Source organism: Gambusia affinis, linkage group LG11 (genome assembly GCF_019740435.1).
Source record: "Gambusia affinis linkage group LG11, SWU_Gaff_1.0, whole genome shotgun sequence".
NCBI classification, from domain to species: domain Eukaryota; kingdom Metazoa; phylum Chordata; class Actinopteri; order Cyprinodontiformes; family Poeciliidae; genus Gambusia; species Gambusia affinis.
The window spans coordinates 4,621,733-4,642,383 of record NC_057878.1 but is presented as its reverse complement, the minus strand read 5'-3'; the positions used below and the strand labels follow the sequence as shown (position 1 = coordinate 4,642,383).

Genomic DNA, 20,651 nt, shown 5'->3' with positions numbered 1-20,651 from the left:
TTTTGTGACGTATCGGACCAACTGAATTTACTAAGGTTTTATAACTCAATTTATTAAGTGTGTTTAACTTGACAAATTTAAGTCACTCTTACTCAAATAAGGTTTTTTTCTAATAAATAATTCAAATCTCTTTGGCGTAATTTTACTAAGATTTAACTCAAACATTAGTTTTTTAGTTGTACCAAACTAAAAAACTAGAATATCCAAAATTACATTATCACTCACATTGTATCTCAAATACAGCTAGGACTTAAATTATTTTAAATGTATGTTTTTACATTTTATTTTAGTTCATCAAGGACCCCGTACACTGAAAAAGGAATATAGTAGAACCAACTTAATTGAATTGCTCCAATTGGTAACAAGTCATTCAATTAAGTTGGTTCAACTCGCTTCTTTTTAGAGTGCAGACTGGTTTTCCTGGCATCACTATCAACATGCTACACTTGGCCACACCGAGCATAATTTCAGCAGATGTTGACGCTTCACTTGGGCTTCATAAACAAGATGTGGAAGTTGCCAACTAGCATGAACCACAAATCTCAGAAAAAACTGAGAGAGTTCTTCGGTTTGGGCTGGATTTATTTTTAGCCTCTGGTGAGACACAGATCCACCAGTGGGTGGGGACGTTTAGTTTAGCACTCTTTTCTGGAAACTCTTTTTCAGACAAAGCCAAAACAACCAAACAAACACAAACTTTTTTTTTTTTGCAGAAATGAGAAATTTATTTCAAATTTTTCTGTTTCCGTCTCCCTCTGCTAATGCTATACTTTCAAAATGCACATAAAAAAAAGAGAAAACACTGATGGAAACTGTCGAGCATAAGTAATTCTGTGTTTTTCCTTTTATCTCTTTTAGCTAGTTGCTAAGCTAAAGGAAATGATGTTGGGAAATGCAAAAGGGAGCAAGGGGTGAAGGAGGACACACAGGGATCACAAACTCTTCTGGGTTGGAATTTTGTCCTGCTAACTCCTAAAGGTGGCATCAGAAATGGACCAGCTGCATCTTGGTATTAATAAATGGATTTCATGGTGGCGTAGGGGATAGCGCGACCCACATTTGGAGGCCTTCAGTCCTCGACGTGGCGGTCGCGGGTTCGCTTCCCGGACCCGGCCGACGTTTGCCGCATGTCTTCCCCCCTCTGTCTCCCTCTTTCCTGTCAGCCTACTGTCATATAAGGGACACTAGAGCCCATAAAATACCCCCTGGTGGGGGAAAAAAAAGATGGAGGACGTTTCAATCTATTCATACTTAGAAGAGTTGTTGTTTTTGTTTGCTTTATCTTTATGGACATGTGAATCTAGATGAGATGGGAAATTAATAAACTTTCAACAAACAGACATGTGAAACACAATGTAAGATTTAAGAGAAACAGAGACACATTTTGCACCTCAAAACATTTTAAAATCTCATCTCACTTTTATGAACTGTGTGTTGTGTCTCGCCTTATTTACCCAACGTACCGCCACGGCCACCAGGTTGAAATTGAACACTTTCGATGCAGAGCTTGAGATTCCAAACCCAGAGGTGCAAAAGGCTCGTTTTCATATTCCTCAAAGCTGCTCACGTCAAGTGAGGCGCAAACGTGTGGAGAGCTGCAAACCTGCTGAAAAGCATCATCTGTTCAGAGGGAGTCGCATCGTTTCCTTCTGGTTGCTTCAGCACAGGAAGTAAGACGGAAACCAGATTTTCTGATTAGATTGAACTGAACCCTAACATAAAAAAAATGTAAAAAGCCATCAGTTTTTCACCACTGCCGACATTTGGTTTAGAGTTTTCCTGATTGGGGCTATTTGGTTTCTCTCCCCAAAAACACTCAGCACTGATGGAAAACAAACGTTGGTTGTTGGGCTTTTTGTTGAACCTTGATTTCTGAATTTTTTACATTTTGCTTGAATGCAGCTTTAAGTCTGAGAGAAAAATTGTGGAACGAGATAAAGATTGGGGTAACAATGAGGCCCTTTTCAAGGGTTGGAGTGATGTAACAGCCAAAAAAAAAAAAAAAAAAAAAAGATTTCTCCATTAGTTACTGTATGTGGGGCTGAGCTCTGGAACCAGGAAGTATGACGGATACTGCTTGGTTTGTCTTTACTCACATCATCCGTAAAGGTTTAGAGCAAAACTCTGCAATACAAAAACAGAGTTTTGCTTGTAATAATAATAATAATTAAATAAAAGTCCTTCATTCATAACCTTGACAAGCAAAGTGGGTTTTGTCATTTCTCTCCAATGGAAGAGATGACACCTTTTAGGCAATTGACTAAAATATTTCTTCTAGAAATATTTTAGTCAATATTTCTAGAACCAACCCTGGAACCCTGGAACCAACCAGGTTGGTTCCAGGGCATATCGTCCTCCAAATGCTGGATGTGTTTTCATTTCATTTGTGCTCTGTCTTTGTTATTTAGTGAAACTAAGTTCTTTGGTTTGATTCTGAGTGCCAGTAAAATTATTCCTCAGCCAGATGTGGTTCATACCTTTGTTCTAAGAGGCTGCATTTATTTCAAAACCAGTTACTGATCTGGATAATTATAGGACGGCAACGGTAACTAAGGATTTGGAGCAGGTTAACGAGGAAAGCGTTAGCTTTGAAGAGCCCGCCGACTAGCATAACATCTCTATTTAACCTTTGACCGAGTGCTTTTCATTGAAAGAAAGTCCATCGGTGTGTGAGGGAAAGCCAGTCCACTGAGTGGATTGTTGCAAATAACAGCTCAGCTAGTGGAACTCTATTCTGAGAATAAAAAAAAAAATTAAATGCTGCTAAAGCAAGAGTTTGTGGTGACTTTACTGTTACCATTTCTTCTGAGAGTCTTCGAAAAACGTCCAGCCTCACTGAAACAGTATTCCTCATTCAAACCACCGTGAGTAAAAACCTCCTTTTGGGTGTGAACTGGTGCTTTTCCCTCAGTGATTCAGTTTCCTTCCAGACGACTGCGTCACATAAACTGGGTTTTGCAAACTGGTTGCAGGTGTGGTCGTCTTGGACGAACCGGTCAGCTCAGCAGAGGACTTTTGATCCAGTAAGACGTCTGTTTCTAGCAAAGACAGGGGTTACTTCCAGTCTAGGCCTGTGGCCTTTGGGACATTCGAGCTTCTTCTCGCACTTTGCCACGCTACAGTCACAGCTTTGATTTTGTCTTTAGTTACAAGTGGTTCCCAGTGGGAACAGTCACTCTGGAATTACACAGAAAAATAAAATCCCCTAGTAATGTTTGGAAAGAGAAAGAGGAAAAAAAGTATAAAGAATGGTAAAGTCAGACAAATAGATGATGTTGGTTTAAAAAAAGAAAAAAACCCAGAGTGCTGTTTAAACGGTCACCCACAACGATGCTTAACTGTTACATTACAAAACTGAACTTACATTCAAAGACACAGATATTAAATCCATCAAGCCAGTGGTTTGGATTTTTTACATTTAAAATCAAATATCGGTACTTGGCAACACTTTATTTGACGGAGTGTGCATATGTAACCTCGATAATCGTGAGTGACCAGGTAGAAATCAGTTCTGCGTTGTGTTAATAAGGGCCAGGAGACAGGATGAGATGAAATGATGTTTATCTGTGTGGAACAGGATAAGAACTGATCAGGGATCAGGTTAATCACCGCGGGTACAGCACCTTACGAAGAATAGCATTTTGTTTTAGCATCAAGCTAACATAACATTTTACCAGAGCGTTAACTCAGTGAACCTACCACTACCAACCACCAGGAGGGGGTGCTGTTTCACCCATTACACATTAACCCAAACTTGGATGTAATGGGAATTCTATACAACATTAACTATGTTACTCATAAGACTGACATGACGCTGTCATGAACATAAAGGAGTCTTTCTAACTGTAGTCATGAAGTGTCATACGGTAAATAGTGACACTTGTAATGCAAAGTTGTATTGAAAGTCCATTAAAAGCCCCAACTTTGCATAAAAGTGTCAATATTTACAAAACAATGAGCTCAATCTGGTGTTACCTGCTCCGGCTGTAGATGTGGCTGAAAGTGCCATAAAGTCTGCCTGGACGAAATCCCTTTAAAAACATTGTTGTTGCACATGTTTCCTGCATCGGCAAAATAAAAACAAAACAAACAAAAAAAATACGTGGAAAATATAGAATCAAATCACTCTGTTTCCATCTTAAATATTGTAGTTTGAATATATTTGGAAAAGCATTCTAACTCTGCCAACATTTATGTTTCTGAGGAGAAAACATAATCCCGCCTTAAGAAAACATGATGCTCCAGACGGGCAAAGTAAAAAAAAAAAAAAAAAAAAAGGGAAGTGGTTAAAAAGCGATACGGTGGGGCGTGCTCCGGTGGCGTAGAGGTTAGCGCGCCCCACGTTTGGAGGCCTTCAGTCCTCGCCGCGGCCGTCGCGGGTTCGATTCCCCCTTTCCTGTCAGCCTACTGTTGAATAAGGGACACTAGAGCCCACAAAAAGACCCCCTGGAGGGGAAAAAAAAAAAAAAAAAGCGATACGGTAAGCGGTCATCTGGTTAGGCAAGAGGGCAGATGAGGAAGAAATTCATTGACATCATCTTAAAAAGCTTCTCAAACTCCAGTCCTCCAGTCGCTGTCCTGCAGGTTTTAGATGTGCCACAGCTACAAAACACTGGAATGAAATGTCTTAATGACCTCCTGCTTGTGTCGATCAGTTCTCCAGAGTCTTGCTAATGACCTAATTATTCCATTCAAGTGGTGCAGCAGAGGCACATCTAAACGTTGCAGGACTGCAGCCCTCGAGGACTGGAGTTTGAGACCCCTGCTTTAAACACACTACTCATTACTACGGCTTAACACGAGAAATATATTTGAGGATGGAAAAATAAATGCCACCAACAATCAGCCAAAACTTTCTCGTAAATGGATACACTTTGTACCTTAAAACATTTCTCATTGTGTAGAATATTGTAATTAACCCAACAGTAAGTAAAAAAATAAAAAATAAAACACAGGTAAAATATTATTATTATTATTATTATTATTATTATTATTATTATTATTATTATTATTATTATTAGCCCCACTCTTTTTATTATTACAATTATTTCTGTTGCATGGTGTTCTACTTTATTTTAAAAAGAAATCTGATTCGTTATCAAAGTTATGCAAGATGTGTGTAACGTGGACAACTTGGTGTAATCTCTTGACGACAAAAAATAGTATTCGTGTCTGAAAACCCTCCAATGTAGCTGAAATTTAAACAATTCTGCAAAGAACAGTGGGTCAAATGTCCCTCGTAGCGATGTTAAGACTCATTGATCGCTATCAGAAATGCTTATTGGCACTTATCACCACCATGGTGATAAGGCCCTGGAACCAGGTTGGTTCGAACTGCTAATGTGCTTGAAAAAATAAAACTGAGTATTTAAAATGTATTAACTTATCTTAATGAATGCGTTTCATCTTCTGAAGCAATTAAGTGTAACAGAATTTGTGCAAAAACTGTACAGTAGCTGGTAGTTCACCGTATGCGACAGTTTGAGTCAGTTAGCGACACAAAAAGCGTTTACTACCAAAACGTTGTCAAGGAATCCTTGCAACAACTGGCATGCTGTTAATTGTAAAAATGCTCCATAATAATTTTTATTATTCGCTTCGATTTGTGAAGAGGAACTCAAATCTCTGGACTTCATTGGCGTCCAGTTTGGGAACAAGTATAGCAAGTAAAGCTATACTCTGTTGTCACAACGAGCGTTCAGCTCGAGTCAAAGAAATCTGAGATGCTTCAAAACAACACCAAAGACAAGAAAAGTAACACAGCTCGGCTCAGGAAATGTCCTTTACTTTATAAAAGCATACGTCGTTTGAAATAAATAATCCACCTGACGGTGACGACTCAAAGGTTTTAGTCCCCGCGTGTGGACGGCTTCAGAAGAGAGACTTCTGACAACTGCAGATTCTGATGGATGCCATCTTTAAACCTTCTGGATAAATGAAAGTATGTTCACCGCTTCAAGCGATGCTCTGCGGCCTCCTTGCAGGAACGGCTGGCATGTGACGGCGCAGGCTCTTCCAAAAGTTTCTTTTCAAGTACATCTGAGTCAGTTTGTTGGTTTCAACAAACGAGTTTTTCCACTCCAGCGCTCCTTGTGTCCGTTTGAGGTAGCGCAGTGACTCCGGCAGCCGACTGTAGTCCACCGGACCGTCTGGCGGAAGAGAACAGAGGCGAGTTTGTGAGAGTCGGTGTGTTAAAATGTTTTTATGCACTTTTAAAAGGCTTCCCATTTCCTTTTGGTTTAGATTTAACCTCCAACTAGAAAGGTTTGGGAACTATTTATGTTAACTTGGTAAAATCTGAATGAAGAGGCTCAGAACTCTCTAAAACCATAAAGCGCATGTCGGCAGTCACTTTATCCGTTATCTGAGGATCTTACACAGGAACTAGAGAGGCTTGGTTTTAAGCATTGAGAGAAGTTATCTGATTTTTTTTCAAGCCGTGAGCTAAAGCAGCAGTTTCTTGCTTTGAGAACATTTTGGTCTAATGAAGTTTGCTGAAGTGTGGACAACATGCCGTGCTCAGACTGCAGTCTGATAGGTGAGAAACTCAAACATCCTAGATTTTTTGTACCATTGGTGAACGCATCATAGGCCGGGGTCAGATTGACAGCAACACCATTTCAAAAGTCAAAACATGGAGCCTGATCAGAGTCGTTTTGTTTTGTGCCCTTATTTCCCCCTCATGGAACATAATAGATGTGGAAAGCAGCTTTTGGAAGCCTTAAAAGACAAGATTAGTAATTACTCTCTATAAATGTGGGCAAAAAGCACCAACAATGAAACCTTTACTGATTACTAATGTAGAATAGGCCAGTTATTTAAGAGAAAATGTTCCTTCTTTGTCTTGCGATGGAGAGCTTCTTGTTAATTGTGGCATGAACAGTTATTGATGTGTAGATTAGAGATCAGTCTGAGGGAGTTAAAGACGTGTCGCAATCTGACTCATCCGTACACGAGTGGAAACTTATAAAATTAAACTCCATCGCAGCCACTTGTTGAGGCTAAAACATTAGTTTCTTGTTTTTTAGATGCACACTGCAAAAAAACAAACAAACAACAAAACAGAAAATTTTTACTTAGTTTTTCTGGTCTAGTGTTTACTGCAAATATCTTAACACACTTGAAATAAGACAAATCTTAACTTTTCAGCAAGCTATGGAAACTTGTTTTGAGTCGGTAATTCCTCAATGTCAATGAAAATGTATCCGTTCCACTGGCAGATCATTTCATTAAATAACAAGACATTTTTTCCCCATAAGCAAAATAATCTGCAAGTGGAAATAGTTTTTCATCAGTATTATGAAATTATTGACTTAAAACAAGCTCCTATCCATTGTTGAAAAGTTGCTTGGAAGTTAGTTTTGTCGTATTTCAAACACACTAAAACATTTGTACTAGAAACTAGAAATAACTGGTATGATTTTTATAATCATCCTTCTGATTTAAGCCGCACTTCAAATGTCCCACTAGGACCTGATCATAAAAATCAAAAGACATGGCTTTGATGAAGATTTGTCTTGTTTTGGAACACACACACACACACACACACACACACACACACACACACACACACACATTTGCACAGCTATCTTTGCGGGAATTTTCCATTGACTTCCATTCATTTCTACAGCCTAAGCCTTACCCTTATCCTAACCCTAACCTTAACCAAAACTCAATTCAAACCTTCGTCCTAACCCCTGACCCCTGACCCCTAACCCAAAAACAGTGTTTCCCCTTGTGGGGACCAGACTTCAGTCCCCACAAGGAGAGTGGGTCCCCACAACGTAGTGTGTGTCAGGAAATGGTCCCCACAAGGTATTAGAAACAAACACACCCACACACACACACTGCAGCAGCAGAATTGGTTGTGTCTCTCAGCTGAGTAGAATCAGCTTTTATGTGTTTATGGGTCTTACTCACACATTTTCTTGGTGAAGTCACAGCAATTTGAGGGGGCGAGGGGCAGACGGACTGGCATACGGGGCAACTGGGGAATTCCCCAGTGGGCCTGAGGATGAGCTGTTGCCTTCGCCCTGGACTCACGCAGCATCCTCTTGTTTGACAGCGCTACACGATGCCTCAAACTACTAGTGTGAAAGTTTTACGATGATGTGTGGCAGTACATGGGGTGAGAGAGCTACTTGTATCTATGCTGAGCGGGAGGGGAGGGGCAATGAGCAATGCCCCTTTATAGAACTTATTATAGACGTATAATAAGTTCTATAAAGTCTTCTGGTTTGCACATGGACGGCAACAGCAATGTCTTCCAGGCTTATCAAAGTAAAACTGTGGGAAAAGTAATTTAAGGCTAGCAATCGTGACGAGTTGAAATTAGCACACAGAAATTAAGAAACAACTAAATAATGGAGAAATGATGTACAAAGTCAAGTGTGGCCCTGAAAATGGCAACAGGGTAAGAAATCTTTGCTGCAATAACTAGATTACGGAAGCAGAATGAAGAAACAGGACTACAGTGGATGATTGGCAGCGCTAAGACCCTCCTCCTGGCTCTAATTGGTTGTTTTTGGTCCGGAGTGGTGCATATTTTCAGACGGCAATAGTCTGAATTAATGTCTGAAGCTCAGAGAGGAGGTGAAGATGGAGGTTTTCACAAATCAGTCTCACGTCACACTGTGACAGTTTTAACAAATATGTAAAAAAAACAAAACAGCAACATATTTTTAATAAAAGTTACATGCTGCAGATTTAACGCCCACAAAACTCAACCCTTACCGACTTCCACCAGAATAACTTTAGGATCGTTTCGCATCAGCGCGTCATGAAGGCCCACTTTCTGCTCGTATGTGAGCTGGTTGTGATCCTCCCAGAACTGCGCCGTCTCCTTCGATTTACCGGCAGACGACAAGACGATAAGCAGCCGGCGGCACTGGCGCACCGCAGCAGAGATGACGTCGTGGGCCGCTGTAAGACATTAAAGACGGGGAAACGCAAGTCGTGACTAAGCGGTTACACTCAGGCACGGCAACAGCTGTCGTAGTTTTCTGGCTGCAATCGCACAAAACGGGAGATTTTGGAAGAAACTGCACTTTTGAAAGGAAGTATCCTGCCGAATTACAGACAGGTTATTACTAGTAAGCTCTCCTTTCCTATGATGAGGTATTTTTGTGGTTCCTGACCTTCTCCGGGGCGGTCGTCCCGTCCTCTGATGTACAGGGAGTAGCCGTGTTTCTGCTCCAGCTCCTCTGGCAGGAGGCGCAGGGCAAAGCAGGCCACGCCGTCCAAACTCAGCATGGCCGACTGACCGACGCTCACGTAGGCGTCGTAAAGTTTCCCATCTGGAACTGTTAGAACGAGCGATTATCAAGTTGATTGCTTTTATTGTACAGCTGCAGCAAAAATAGCAGACAGTTTTTTCCTCACTGAAGAACATTTAAGTCCGACTAAACGTTTCCTGTTGTGGCTCTACCAAGATATTCTTTCAAAGGACTTGAAACCACGTTTTCGAGAATCAGGTCATTTGGACCTTGCTGCGTCTCTGACACGCGATGTGATCCCAGGGGTTTTGCTTCCCTCACCTCCACAGCAGTGTGCACCCTTAATCTAACTCATAACAATTACAGTAAAACGGGAAACATTAAGCCCCATTTCATTGGATTTCTGATTAATTAATCTTTTAGTTATTTTCTGTAACCTCTGTTCTCTATTTTTTATTCATCTACCTTCTTCCATATGAAAACATTTTATGTGTTTTTTTGTGTGTGTGCTTTGTTTTTATCTCTGGCTTTCATATTTTGTTTATTACTCAAATTACCATTTCATGTCATTACTTGAATGTCTGTATATGGCGTTCTCTGTTGTGTTAAAAATGAGAAATTAATCATAATTTAAAAAAAGGATTGCCAAAAGTAATTTATATTCACTGAATGCCAGACTGATAAGAAATACATTTGTCACTTTTTTCAAATCCAGAAGTTTAGATTCGTTTTAATATTTCTCTGAGTTGCCTTTTAAACTCTACGACTCGGTTCTACGACAGTCTGCTGGGATTTTGGCCCATTCCTCCTCCTGACAGAGCTGCTGTGATTGAGTCGGGTTGGTGTCTCACACACACCTTTTCAGCTCTGCCCGCTAAATTTCCACTGTACTGAGATCAAGGCTTTATGATGGCCACTTAAGATGTTGACTTTGTTGTAACTAATTTACGAAGGCCCATCGGTGCTAAACCTTTAACTCCAATGCTGCGAGGTAAACTCATCAAGAGTCCTCTGGGCTTTCCCAAATTGTTGAAGAACTTAATATTCTTAATGTGTTCAAATGCCTGATTTCAAATAAGGTGGTAGTGGAATATCCTAGGATAATTCTGCCATCTAGCTAGTAAATGCAGTTTTGTTCAGCCTGACTGACTTAAAGAAAAGGGAACTTTTAGTCCAACAATGAGAAAAGATGGCTACATCTATACACTGCATGTAAAAATCTGTATGATGCAAGAAGAACTGCTCACCTTGTTTAGAAAACACCGTCTTCAGTGCCCTGTATGCTAAGAAGAGGTTGACTTTACAGATGAGGAAGAAGGCCGTCAAGATCAGGATGGCAAAGAGGGCAGAGAGCCAGAGAGACACGATGGTGTAGAACGTGTTGTGTTCAGTTGGGTCAGCTGAGGAAACAAGGCAGACAAACACAAGCGGTTACTCAACAGGAAGCATGTAAACAAGAGTCAACACGTCTTCTGACTAGACCGCATGCAGAGCGATGGCTTTGTGTATCCGAGACGCTTCGAGCAAAATACCTTCTTGGAGCCGGGCCTCCCCGACCTTCGCTTCCACCGGGCTTGAGATGTGGCAATGGATGGGGACGTTCAGGAACTCCTTTTGAACTGTAGCGATGGACAGATTGGACTGACCAAATACTTTGCCTCTTTCGTGGATACTAGAAAAGACATTTAAAAATATCCGTCACTTAAAAATATGGACCGTAATAGTCACTGACTACAGAGCAGTTTAAGAAACAGCTCTGTAGTCAGTACGCTGGAGGCATGTTTTGTGCAACAAGTTTTGTCTTTTGGGTTGAGTCTTTAAGGTATCAGCGCGTGTCATTTTCTTTCACCTCTGTTGTGTATATTGTGTGTGTTTGGGAATATAAAAGGCAAAATTGGAGATATTTTCAGTTGTGGCAAGACTTTTAAAACAACTGATCATGTGAAAGTGAAAACTCAATGTTGAAAAAAAATATCAGGAACCAAATCAATCAGAAAGTGGACAAGGCTGTGATCACTCAGAGCCTTTTCAAACATCTATCAAGGCCAGGCGAGTAAATCTTCATCAGCGAAGACAGAGAGTCGGCATACCTTACCATGATGTTAAATTATATTATTACTGGATTGTTGCTGTAACATCTAAGCAACAATTGTGTAAATTCCTGATATACAGTGGCTTACAAAGGTAATCAGATCCAGGTAAGCAGAAATGTTTGGCATGGGTAAAAATTCGGGGATACCCAGGCTTAGCTGGAGATAAAATTGACATTAAGCAGACTTGGTATTATGTTGTTTACTAAAGCAGCTTATGTTTCTTTACCTTTTGAAATGCAAGGCAAGTTGCAGTGGCGTAACTGCAGCACATGGGAAATGTTCCTGATGCTTTTGTTCTGACTTGTTTTTAAGAGCCTCGTGTTTATTTCAGCTCATACGTCTAACGATGGTGAGCAGATTGGTGTGGTGTCCTCTGGGTTCTCAACATTTCCTCGTGTTTGTCTTCTTTAGCCAACAGCCCCCATCCAGCTCGACAGATTTAACCACAGCAACATGGAAAGGAGGAGAGACTCACAATTTCCAGGACTCGGCAAGCCCAGTGATGTCGCTAGCGTATGTCCTGTTGATGGTCCAGTACATGACGATCTCTTCGTCCTCACTGAAGCCGGTGTAGGCCTTACAGTGCAGCTCTGCTCTCTTACCTGGTTGTCAAGTAAAGTGGCAAAAACAAACCAAGCAGAAGATGAATGACAAATCTGCTCTGCCACCAACTCATGGAAGCCAAAACTCAACAAAATAAGGGATGCACAGAACAAAGACTGATGAAAACAAAAAAGCTAGAAATCAGAATGAATTGGGGTCACTGTTGTTTGTTTACTTACCCACTTCAACTATGACCACCTCGTTTTTGGGCCTCACAACGTGAATCTCTGGAAAGAGCTCCGAAGTGCCTACAACCACAAAAATTTGAAAATGAAATCAGACAACAGGAAAAAAAGACAGAGTACAACACTTTATATAAAAATACAACAGTATTTATGCTGTTGCAGCAAAGACAGATATCAGGATTTGGTGAAAACACGAGGAAGTTGTGATATTCCCGAAACAAATGAAAAACTGGAGACACTACAGGAGCTGCTGGGATTTCTGCCAATCCTTTGTGTGTCCTACGTGGAGCAATGGCCGCCTCTGTCTGTATGTCAGTCGTCTGTTTGTCTGTCGGTCTGAGCTAAGGAGTCAGGTTACATGTCAGAAATCTTTTCCCCCTTAGAAGAAACCCAAACTGGACCTGTGACTGGCATCAAAAGGTGCGTCTGGTGCAAAATCAACCACAAAATGAACGCTGAAACACGGTGGCTCAAATCACTCAAATCAAACAGCAATGGCTTGTTGCTAAGCAAAAATTTATGATTTAAAGGCCTTCTGGTCTGAGTCTGAAGGAACATCTATGGGGTCATTTGAGGAGAGCCGGGAACAAAACTCTGTTCTCACAATCTGATCAATTTGAAGAACGTATAACAGTGGACAGGTGCTGTCGAGTCACGATGTGGGGTACAAACAGACCTTTTGCAAAACAAGACTGAATTCTGAAATTAATTCAAAAAAGCTACTTTCATATCACAAAAATCCTTCACTTTGACCGTCCAAATCTGAGACGTAGAGTACCATTTTTGACAGTCATCTGGACGCTGCGTGCTGCGGTGTAATTCCGCCCGTCTACAGTGACGTCTACGTGGCACGTGTATTTTCCTGCGTCTGCCTCCGAAACGTCCGCCAGCCTCAGGAAGCCATTTGTGTTCGGATGGACGGGCTCTCCATCCGGCCGCACCTGAAGACAGTCCTGTGTACGAACAAACAAAATGCTTTCTTTCTTTCCTTCTTTTTTGTTGTTTTTTGGGAGAATGACGAAAAATTTAATAGTTTCCATTATTCTTTTTAACTGTTTGCAAAAGGGATTTAGTTTTGAAAATCACAAAGGAACATTTATCGCAGCAGAAATGGGCTCTTGTAAGACTGAGAAAGTAATACATTTGGGAGGAGTCACTTTTTGTCTAGTTGATTTTCTGAGCTGAAATTATTCAGACTGCTGCACACAGCGTGTAAAATACTGACTGCCCCAAAGATACAACAAAATAAAAAAATAAAAAATATATTATTATTATTATTATTATTATTATTATTATTATTATTATTATTATTATTATTATTATTATTATTATTTTAAATCTCAAGCTAATTTTTGAGAGAGCACACAACAAAAGTTTTTAAACGATGAAATATGTTACTAGGCAAAACCTTGGATGGTGTGATGTGAAGAGGTACATTATGTTAAACCACAATTTAGCTGGAGTAAGCCGCATTTTTTACAATTTCTTTTGCAGAAGCCAAGGCCTGGGTGGGCTATTGCCAGAAGTGCAGAATCAGTAAATCACAGTCAGTTAAAAAAATAAATACATAAATAAAAAAAAGAAAATCTCAAAAAGCAACATGTTATGGTCCTCTAAAGAAATTTAACAAAGTTGTTATCAGTCTGGAAAAGGTCACAATGCTTTAAGAAGAACATAAAGACGAGAACATAATGACAACTCATCCAGGTGGTTCAAAAAGAAACCGCTACATCATCTGCAGACCTTATTTGCCTCAGTTGTGGTAAGTCACAAGAAAGAGACTGGGAAGAAACATAAGACCTATTAGTTATGCACAGGAAGAAAGCTAATGACAGGGCCTGAAGAGGTTCTGTTTTCAGTCTGCCATAAGCCATGAAGGGAACATGGCAAATATCTTACGGTGAAATATGGCTGCCTGTATGACAAAAAGAGATAAATAAATACAAGTTAGTGGCTACAAAAGACCTGAGAGAGGATCACCCTACAACAAGATAAAACGTTGCTAAGAACAACGGACAAATCGTTCAGGGTGTAGATGTGCGGTTTCATTGAAAAAAAATCTTGGAAATACTTGTAAGTTTGTAGCTGTAACGTAACAAAATGTGAGAAGGTTTACGGAAGCTGTAACGTCTGCAGAACTGCACTGCATGTACATGTTGCTCGTTAAGGCAGATGCATTGCACAAGGTATGTCAAAAGGGGGCAGTGTTGCACTAATTAAGTCAGGAACCATCAGATATGATGGGGGGGGGGGACCCACAAATCACAGCTTTGCTTTCAGCCGTAGTTATGAAACAACTTTCAGCTTTAAACTTCTGCTGACATCAAGACAAAAATCAAGACATTTATAAGACAAAAAAATAAAATAAAATAAAAAATACCTTCGTCCATCGTATTTTCCTTGGGAGATTCAGTCTGAAGATCTCGTTCTGTTTGCACTGAAGACCTTCACTTGTTTCCTTTGTAGCCAAAATCTCTTCACTTGGATCAGGACAGCTTGACCCGGACACTAAAACTTTAAATCGTCTTTTTGATGGTTTCATTTTATTCCTACAGAAAAAGAAGGGGGCGTGGGAACACTTAAAATACTCAAGAGAAAAGCTTAATATAGTCTGTAGAGCTTATTTCTTTCAGGATTTTCAAGCCAGTGCAGGATAAACTTATGAACGTATATGTGCGGGATGTTGTCTAACCTTTTTTCACAGATGTAGCTTCCACTGTGAGTCATCCGCACGGGTAGAAACCACAGCGACCCATTTCTGACTTCCACCCCAGCGGGGAGGCTCCCCCTGTCGCCTCTGCTCCACTTTATCTCGGAATGAGCGTCAGCAAACTGGCAACTCAGCAGAAACAAGTGACCGGCACTCACGTGGTAGGTGTCTGCTTCCCCCTGGTGGTCTGAATGAGGCACTGCACAGAAAAAAAAAAGTTTTCTGCCTGAATAATAATAATAATAATAATAATAATAATAATAATAATAATAATAATAATAATAATAATAATAATAATAATAATAATAATAATAATAATAAATTTTATTCCTAGTTTAGTTAAGTTTAAGTCAGTTCCTTTCAGTTTTAGTACAGTTGAATCCTCGTTTCGCATTTTTCATTTATTCCTTTGGCCACACGGTGGCACTGCTGCTGTCATTTAAGCCAGACGCAACAGTCAAACCAAATCCATTTCGAGCTGAGTGCGGACGTTTTTATCTGACCAAATATTGCATATTTACGGATGGAATAAAATGGCATTTTAGTGGCTGGTGTTGCATTTTCAGAGCTACTTTCATGCTCCACTTCTGTTTGCTTTTGCAACAGATTCGGGCTTATTTGAACACTTTCCCTGCTGTAAATTTAGTAAAAGAATAAATAAATAAATACAGTGAAGATGTTACTGGACACTTAATCAAATTCCTGGAGGCTCTCTGCATGTGTTGCTTAAGTGTAAACCTGCCAAGAAATGTCAAATGTCCATGTGGCACTGTTTGCTTTAACACAAAATGTCATATTTCCATAATGGATCAAGAATTACAAAATGACATACAGTGGAAAAACTATTATTAATATACTATTATTCATAGCCACTTTTCTCTGGGGAACTTTATTGTTTTTGCTGTGCAGGAATGACAGCAAAGAAATGCTAGAATGTCCAAACCTGACAAACACAATCTCTGACAAAAGCAACAAGAGCAAAAACATCATATCAAACATGCATACAAAAAAGAAAGAGAAAATGACCAAACAACTCACAAGACACGCAGATGACCCGTATTAAACACATGAAGAAGAAATTGCACAACAACAAGTCACTGGATGATGTAAAAGTGTTTTGGGTTTTTCTCCATTAAGCTTTGGGCTTTATGTTTACTGCGAATCTCTTTTGGAAGTGGCAGAATTGTAGAGTCTGACTGCTGACCAACACAAGCACAAAAAAACTACAATCAGACGAAAGCAATTTGCATCCTACATTTATCTGATACGTCAAACATAGAAAGTCTAACTATCATTGTTAGAACGAGACCTGGGAAAATATAGTTTTGACGCAACACGTGTCCTGAAAAACTGCCAAATGCAGCAGAAAATGTGAGACATAAATAGACTCTAATGATCTGTTCTCCAGCTAATTCCTTGTGATTTCGGTTTAGCATGCAGAACCCTTAAAGTGCTTTCAAAGTGACTCAGTTACACATTAATCCACCTGACAAGCACACTGTTTGACTACACAACCTTGTGGTTAGGTTGAGGATTTACTTTTGTGTTTTCAAGTAAATCACAAGTACACAAGAATACATTACATCTACAGGTGTAATGTGTCACACCTGTAGACCTGCTGAGTCTTACACCTTACACCTGTAAGTTCAATTTATTTGCAGACACCTACACATGCGTACTCCTCATCTGACTGATTGTACCCTTTTTGCTGCATGCCATGATTTTATTATAGAAGATTTAAAAAAATAAATCTAAAAAGATTTCTTTGTGCAGGTTTGACTATAAATCATCAGTAAACTGCACAAGGTGCTGCTAAAATCCCCTTTCTTTGTGTAATAAAGGCTTTTTGCGTCGTTCTTGTGTTCCTCCTCTTGATTGCACAACTCTGAGCGTGACCTGCAGATGTTCTCAAAACAGCAAAAAAAAAAAAAATCCCTGTTATAATACCAACAGAACACGTTGCACTGCAGCGGCCGACTGCTGAAACCAAACAGACATTATGTAGCAGAAACAGTGCGCATTACTCAGATATGAGCATAATAATAATAATATGAACTGTAAATGTCATGTGCAGAGAGGCTGACGTCGAGTGGGTCCTGAAGGTTTTAATTGTGAAGTGATGATTAAACAAAACTTACAAGCAGCCAGATGAACCACAAGCAGGAACAAAACAGGAAGCGGGAAAATGAGGCAAATATCGGAGGAATTTAACGGAAGAATCCAGCAAGGAGTGACTGAGAATGAGTTATACGTATATATATATATATATATATATATATATATATATATATATATATATATATATATATATATATATATATATATATATATATATATATATATATATATATATCATCTCCAGATACATAAAATACTGCCATAAAAAGCAAAAAGCCACATGTATCTTTCTTATATATATATATATATATATATATATATATATATATATATATATATATATATATATATATATATATATATATATATATATATATATTGGGGAGCTTGATTGCTAAACAAGGAAGAGATGGCTGATTAGAAGAGAGAGAAAGAGGCACAGGGGGCGAGGGAGATCCCACAATCTGGGTAACTAGGAAAATAAATCAAACCCTAACAAAAAGCCAGACATAAGGAACATAGAAAAACTAAAGGACTGAACTAAGGCAAATCAGAAGCTGATCCAACACTAAAGAATAACTAAACATGAAAACGTAGTAAAACTGGAGTAACTAAGAAAGGAGTGCTGCAAAGGAACACAGAAACACGGCGGATCTAATAAAAGACAGAAATGATGAACAAACCCAAACACAATTCAGACCCTCACAAATGATTTCTTAAAGTGTCCTACACTCCCAACCTCCTTTATGAAAGCACGTCAAACATGTTTTACTCTGGATTTTTTTATTTATTTTTCTCACATTGCGTTGCTGCCTAATAATATCTACAAGCGCTCCCAACAAAGTAAGTGATTGCTTCTCCTGATTAGTTATACTGTAAATTAGAAATCATAAGTAATGAACATAGCATGTCATAGCTATCCACTCATTCTTTGCATTTTCCTCAAACTTATGCACTTCCGTTGTAGTACTATTTCTTTTTCTGTTTGTTTTACGTTGGATGATGTTATTATTATTTCTCCTGGACTGTTTCCAGTCTAGGAAATGTTCCTGCATTTTCACCGTTTTTGGCTGTAACCTACAGAGAGCTCTACTCATCTGAAAGTCTTAAAGAAAATTTTCTTTTTGGGTTTTTTTTTTTTGCACAACTTATGCAGAGCTGCCTTTTTGTCACAGCACAGTCTTCCTGTGTGAACAATTTCCATTTTTTCCGTGCCGTGCTGACGTCTTTCTTGCTTCCTGTAGAGCGCCAGCGGTTCGATTCTGATGCCTGTGCCTCGTTTGCTCATCGGTTGGAGGCAGGGTGAGAGAACTGGTTGATTCAGTATGGATTTTAACGTGTGATGAGTTTCAAAACAAAACAAAAAAAGAAGAAGTCAATTGAAGGCGGATGGAATATTTGCACCACAGTTCATGAGTTCAGTCTCAACATGTTTACCCCTGTGCAGGAAGCCGTTGTTTCTGATGGACTGGGAGTTTGGCTGCAGGTGCAACACTTGTGTGGGTGGGTGTGGGGCCAAGTGATGTAAGAAGTGATATTACACTAGTGGAAATTACACGCAGAAACTGACGTGGCTCTAACACCTCACCAAAGAACTCACTCACCAGTGTAAGAATATGCTTTTTTTTTTTTTTTTCTGGGACTCCAAGCATTAATTACTGGTTATTATCGCGACATAAATCACACAACGACTAGAAAAACCGCAGGGATTACATCATTGGCAGCCGTTGCCTGATTGTCACCTTGCTGATCCGCAGCTCCTTAGTCAACAAACACAACAAAACACCCACATCCTCGACAAAGTTAGTGTGACCCGACTCCTGAGAAACATGAGCTGACTGAGTATGTAACCGTTGATCTAGTCAGATAAGTCGAGGTATCAATCAGTTTGGAAGCGCCTTGCTAAAATGATCTGTTGTGACTATAAAATAACTTGACGCTAGTTTGTCCATCACTACGTTCAGGGTCACTTTCCATTCAAGGTGGGGCAACAAAGAAGAAACAAAAAAACTCCTTTAGGGTTTAGGTGTCAAAATCCCACCAATGTTTAACACATTTTGTCTGGTTTTGTGTGTATCTGCTGTGAAATACTGCCGTAATGTCAGACACCTGTCGAAAACCAAAGAAATACGCAGCGGGGATCCCTCATGGCAATTTGATACGTTGCAGATATTGCACACAATTCTTTTTTGTTGTTATTTCCCAGAAAGCATGTCTTTCAAGTTAAAAGTGTTCACACCCCTCATAAAACAGCACTAATAAATACCTTCCACTTTACATTCACACAACAGTTAATTCAGTTAATATTTAACTGGAAAACACCTGAGATGACAAAATAAAAGAAAAGATAAATGAATAATGTGCAACAGCTTGATGGTTGTCAGCTAATGTGCACATCAATAAGTGAAGCACTTAAATAAAGACTTGTTGAATTTCAGCATGTAGTCTCAGGAAGTGGGACCTCGGTTTGGACTTGCCAAGTGAGCTTTAGTTTTGCACTCGGGTCAAGCCACAACTTTCATTTTCCTCTTGTGAGGTGAAACTTTTGTTGATCTTTATCGAACTGACGGCGTTTCCTTACGATCGAATCATTCTCCTGGCAGAAGCCTGGAGGTTTCCTGGTTGAAACTGTCATTTGAAGGGCCGTTTCTTTGACAAAAACACTAGTTAGATCAGAAAGAATTGAGCATGATGCCACAAAGCAATCTGTTTCAGAGTTGTTCCCCCCTCATTGTCATCAGACCACAATACCTCCGTCCATGTGGATTCAGAGGGTATTTTTCTGTCTTGTTTGGAAAGTATGGATTGTGATTTAAAGTCGTAGTTCTCATTCCAGACATGGGGGACAGTAGGATTGCTGTCACACCTTCAGCTCTTTAGTGTTCTTGTCATTTTCTCGGCAGCCACACTCAACAGTTTGTGTCTGTTTTTCTAAATCTTTTAAGTTTACCACGTGTTGCCTTGTTTCTTCTACAACTTTTTGATATTGTAGACGACTGTGTTTATTGTGACATCCCACAAATATAAAGCCATTTTTTAATTTTTCATTATTCAAACTTATACTTATGTACACTGATATCCACTGGAGCTGTAATCGATGGCTTCAGCTAAAAAAAAAAAAAAGTTTTTGTTTTTTTTCCCAGCCTCTACTGAAACTGAAATCAGTTAGATTTCACAGAGTCAGCGAATCCTTTGATCCAAACAACTGCATTATATTTTTACCACCTTTTAGCTCTACAGACAGAGTCTGGCTCTACAGGTCCCCCCTGTGTCAAAAGCCATTGTCTTAGTGTGAATAGTGTGGTGATCAGAACTCACCGTGATCCGCAGCCCATGCCAGAGACAGGAGTCCAGTTAGGAAGCAGGTCCAGCCTCTGGTCGCCATAGTTCTCGCCTGCGGGATCTTAACAGGTCAGATTCATTAAACTCCTGCGCGTCTCCTCCGACGGGGCTCATTTTCTGAGCCAAGTTGTCACTCCACTCCGCAATCGGACAGTGCTTCTTAACACATTTCCTGGCAAGGTCATTCAAACGCCCCCCCTGCTGTTGTTCGGGAAGTGAGAGATCGCACAAGGAAGTCAGAGCTGAAACACTCCCAGTGAAAAAAGTCCAAGGAAGTTCCACGCACTGGCGGTTTTGTGTGTGTGCGTGTGTGTGTGTGTTTTCTTTTCGGAAAAGTTATGAAAAAAACCTGACTGTCTGTCATTCAAAAAAATAAAAAAACAAA

At 39.8% G+C, this 20,651-nt stretch overlaps 1 protein-coding gene across 1 annotated transcript; it reads right to left on the bottom strand.

The window, feature by feature from the left end:
- Window positions 1-3,544: 3,544 nt before the first annotated feature.
- On the bottom strand, window positions 3,545-20,507 carry LOC122839835 (interleukin-1 receptor type 1-like). Its single transcript, XM_044131808.1, has 11 exons — window positions 20,243-20,507; window positions 14,789-15,005; window positions 14,477-14,645; window positions 12,875-13,049; window positions 12,091-12,159; window positions 11,784-11,910; window positions 10,748-10,887; window positions 10,463-10,615; window positions 9,138-9,302; window positions 8,734-8,922; window positions 3,545-6,149 (listed from the first exon to the last, which is right to left on the bottom strand). The coding sequence occupies exons 1-11, from the start codon at window positions 20,307-20,309 to the stop codon at window positions 5,956-5,958; spliced, it is 1,665 nt and encodes a 554-aa protein (XP_043987743.1). The 5' UTR covers window positions 20,310-20,507; the 3' UTR covers window positions 3,545-5,955.
- Window positions 20,508-20,651: the final 144 nt, after the last annotated feature.

Excerpts from the sequence above, each read along its gene's own strand:
- LOC122839835 (XM_044131808.1), bottom strand. The coding sequence starts at position 20,309 with ATGGCGACCAGAGGCTGGACCTGCTTCCTAACTGGACTCCTGTCTCTG. Across the intron at positions 13,050-14,476 it reads GGAAAATACGATGGACGAAG|GACTGTCTTCAGGTGCGGCC; the intron begins GTATTTTTTATT and ends GTTCGTACACAG. Across the intron at positions 10,616-10,747 it reads GGAGGCCCGGCTCCAAGAAG|CTGACCCAACTGAACACAAC; the intron begins GTATTTTGCTCG and ends TTGTTTCCTCAG.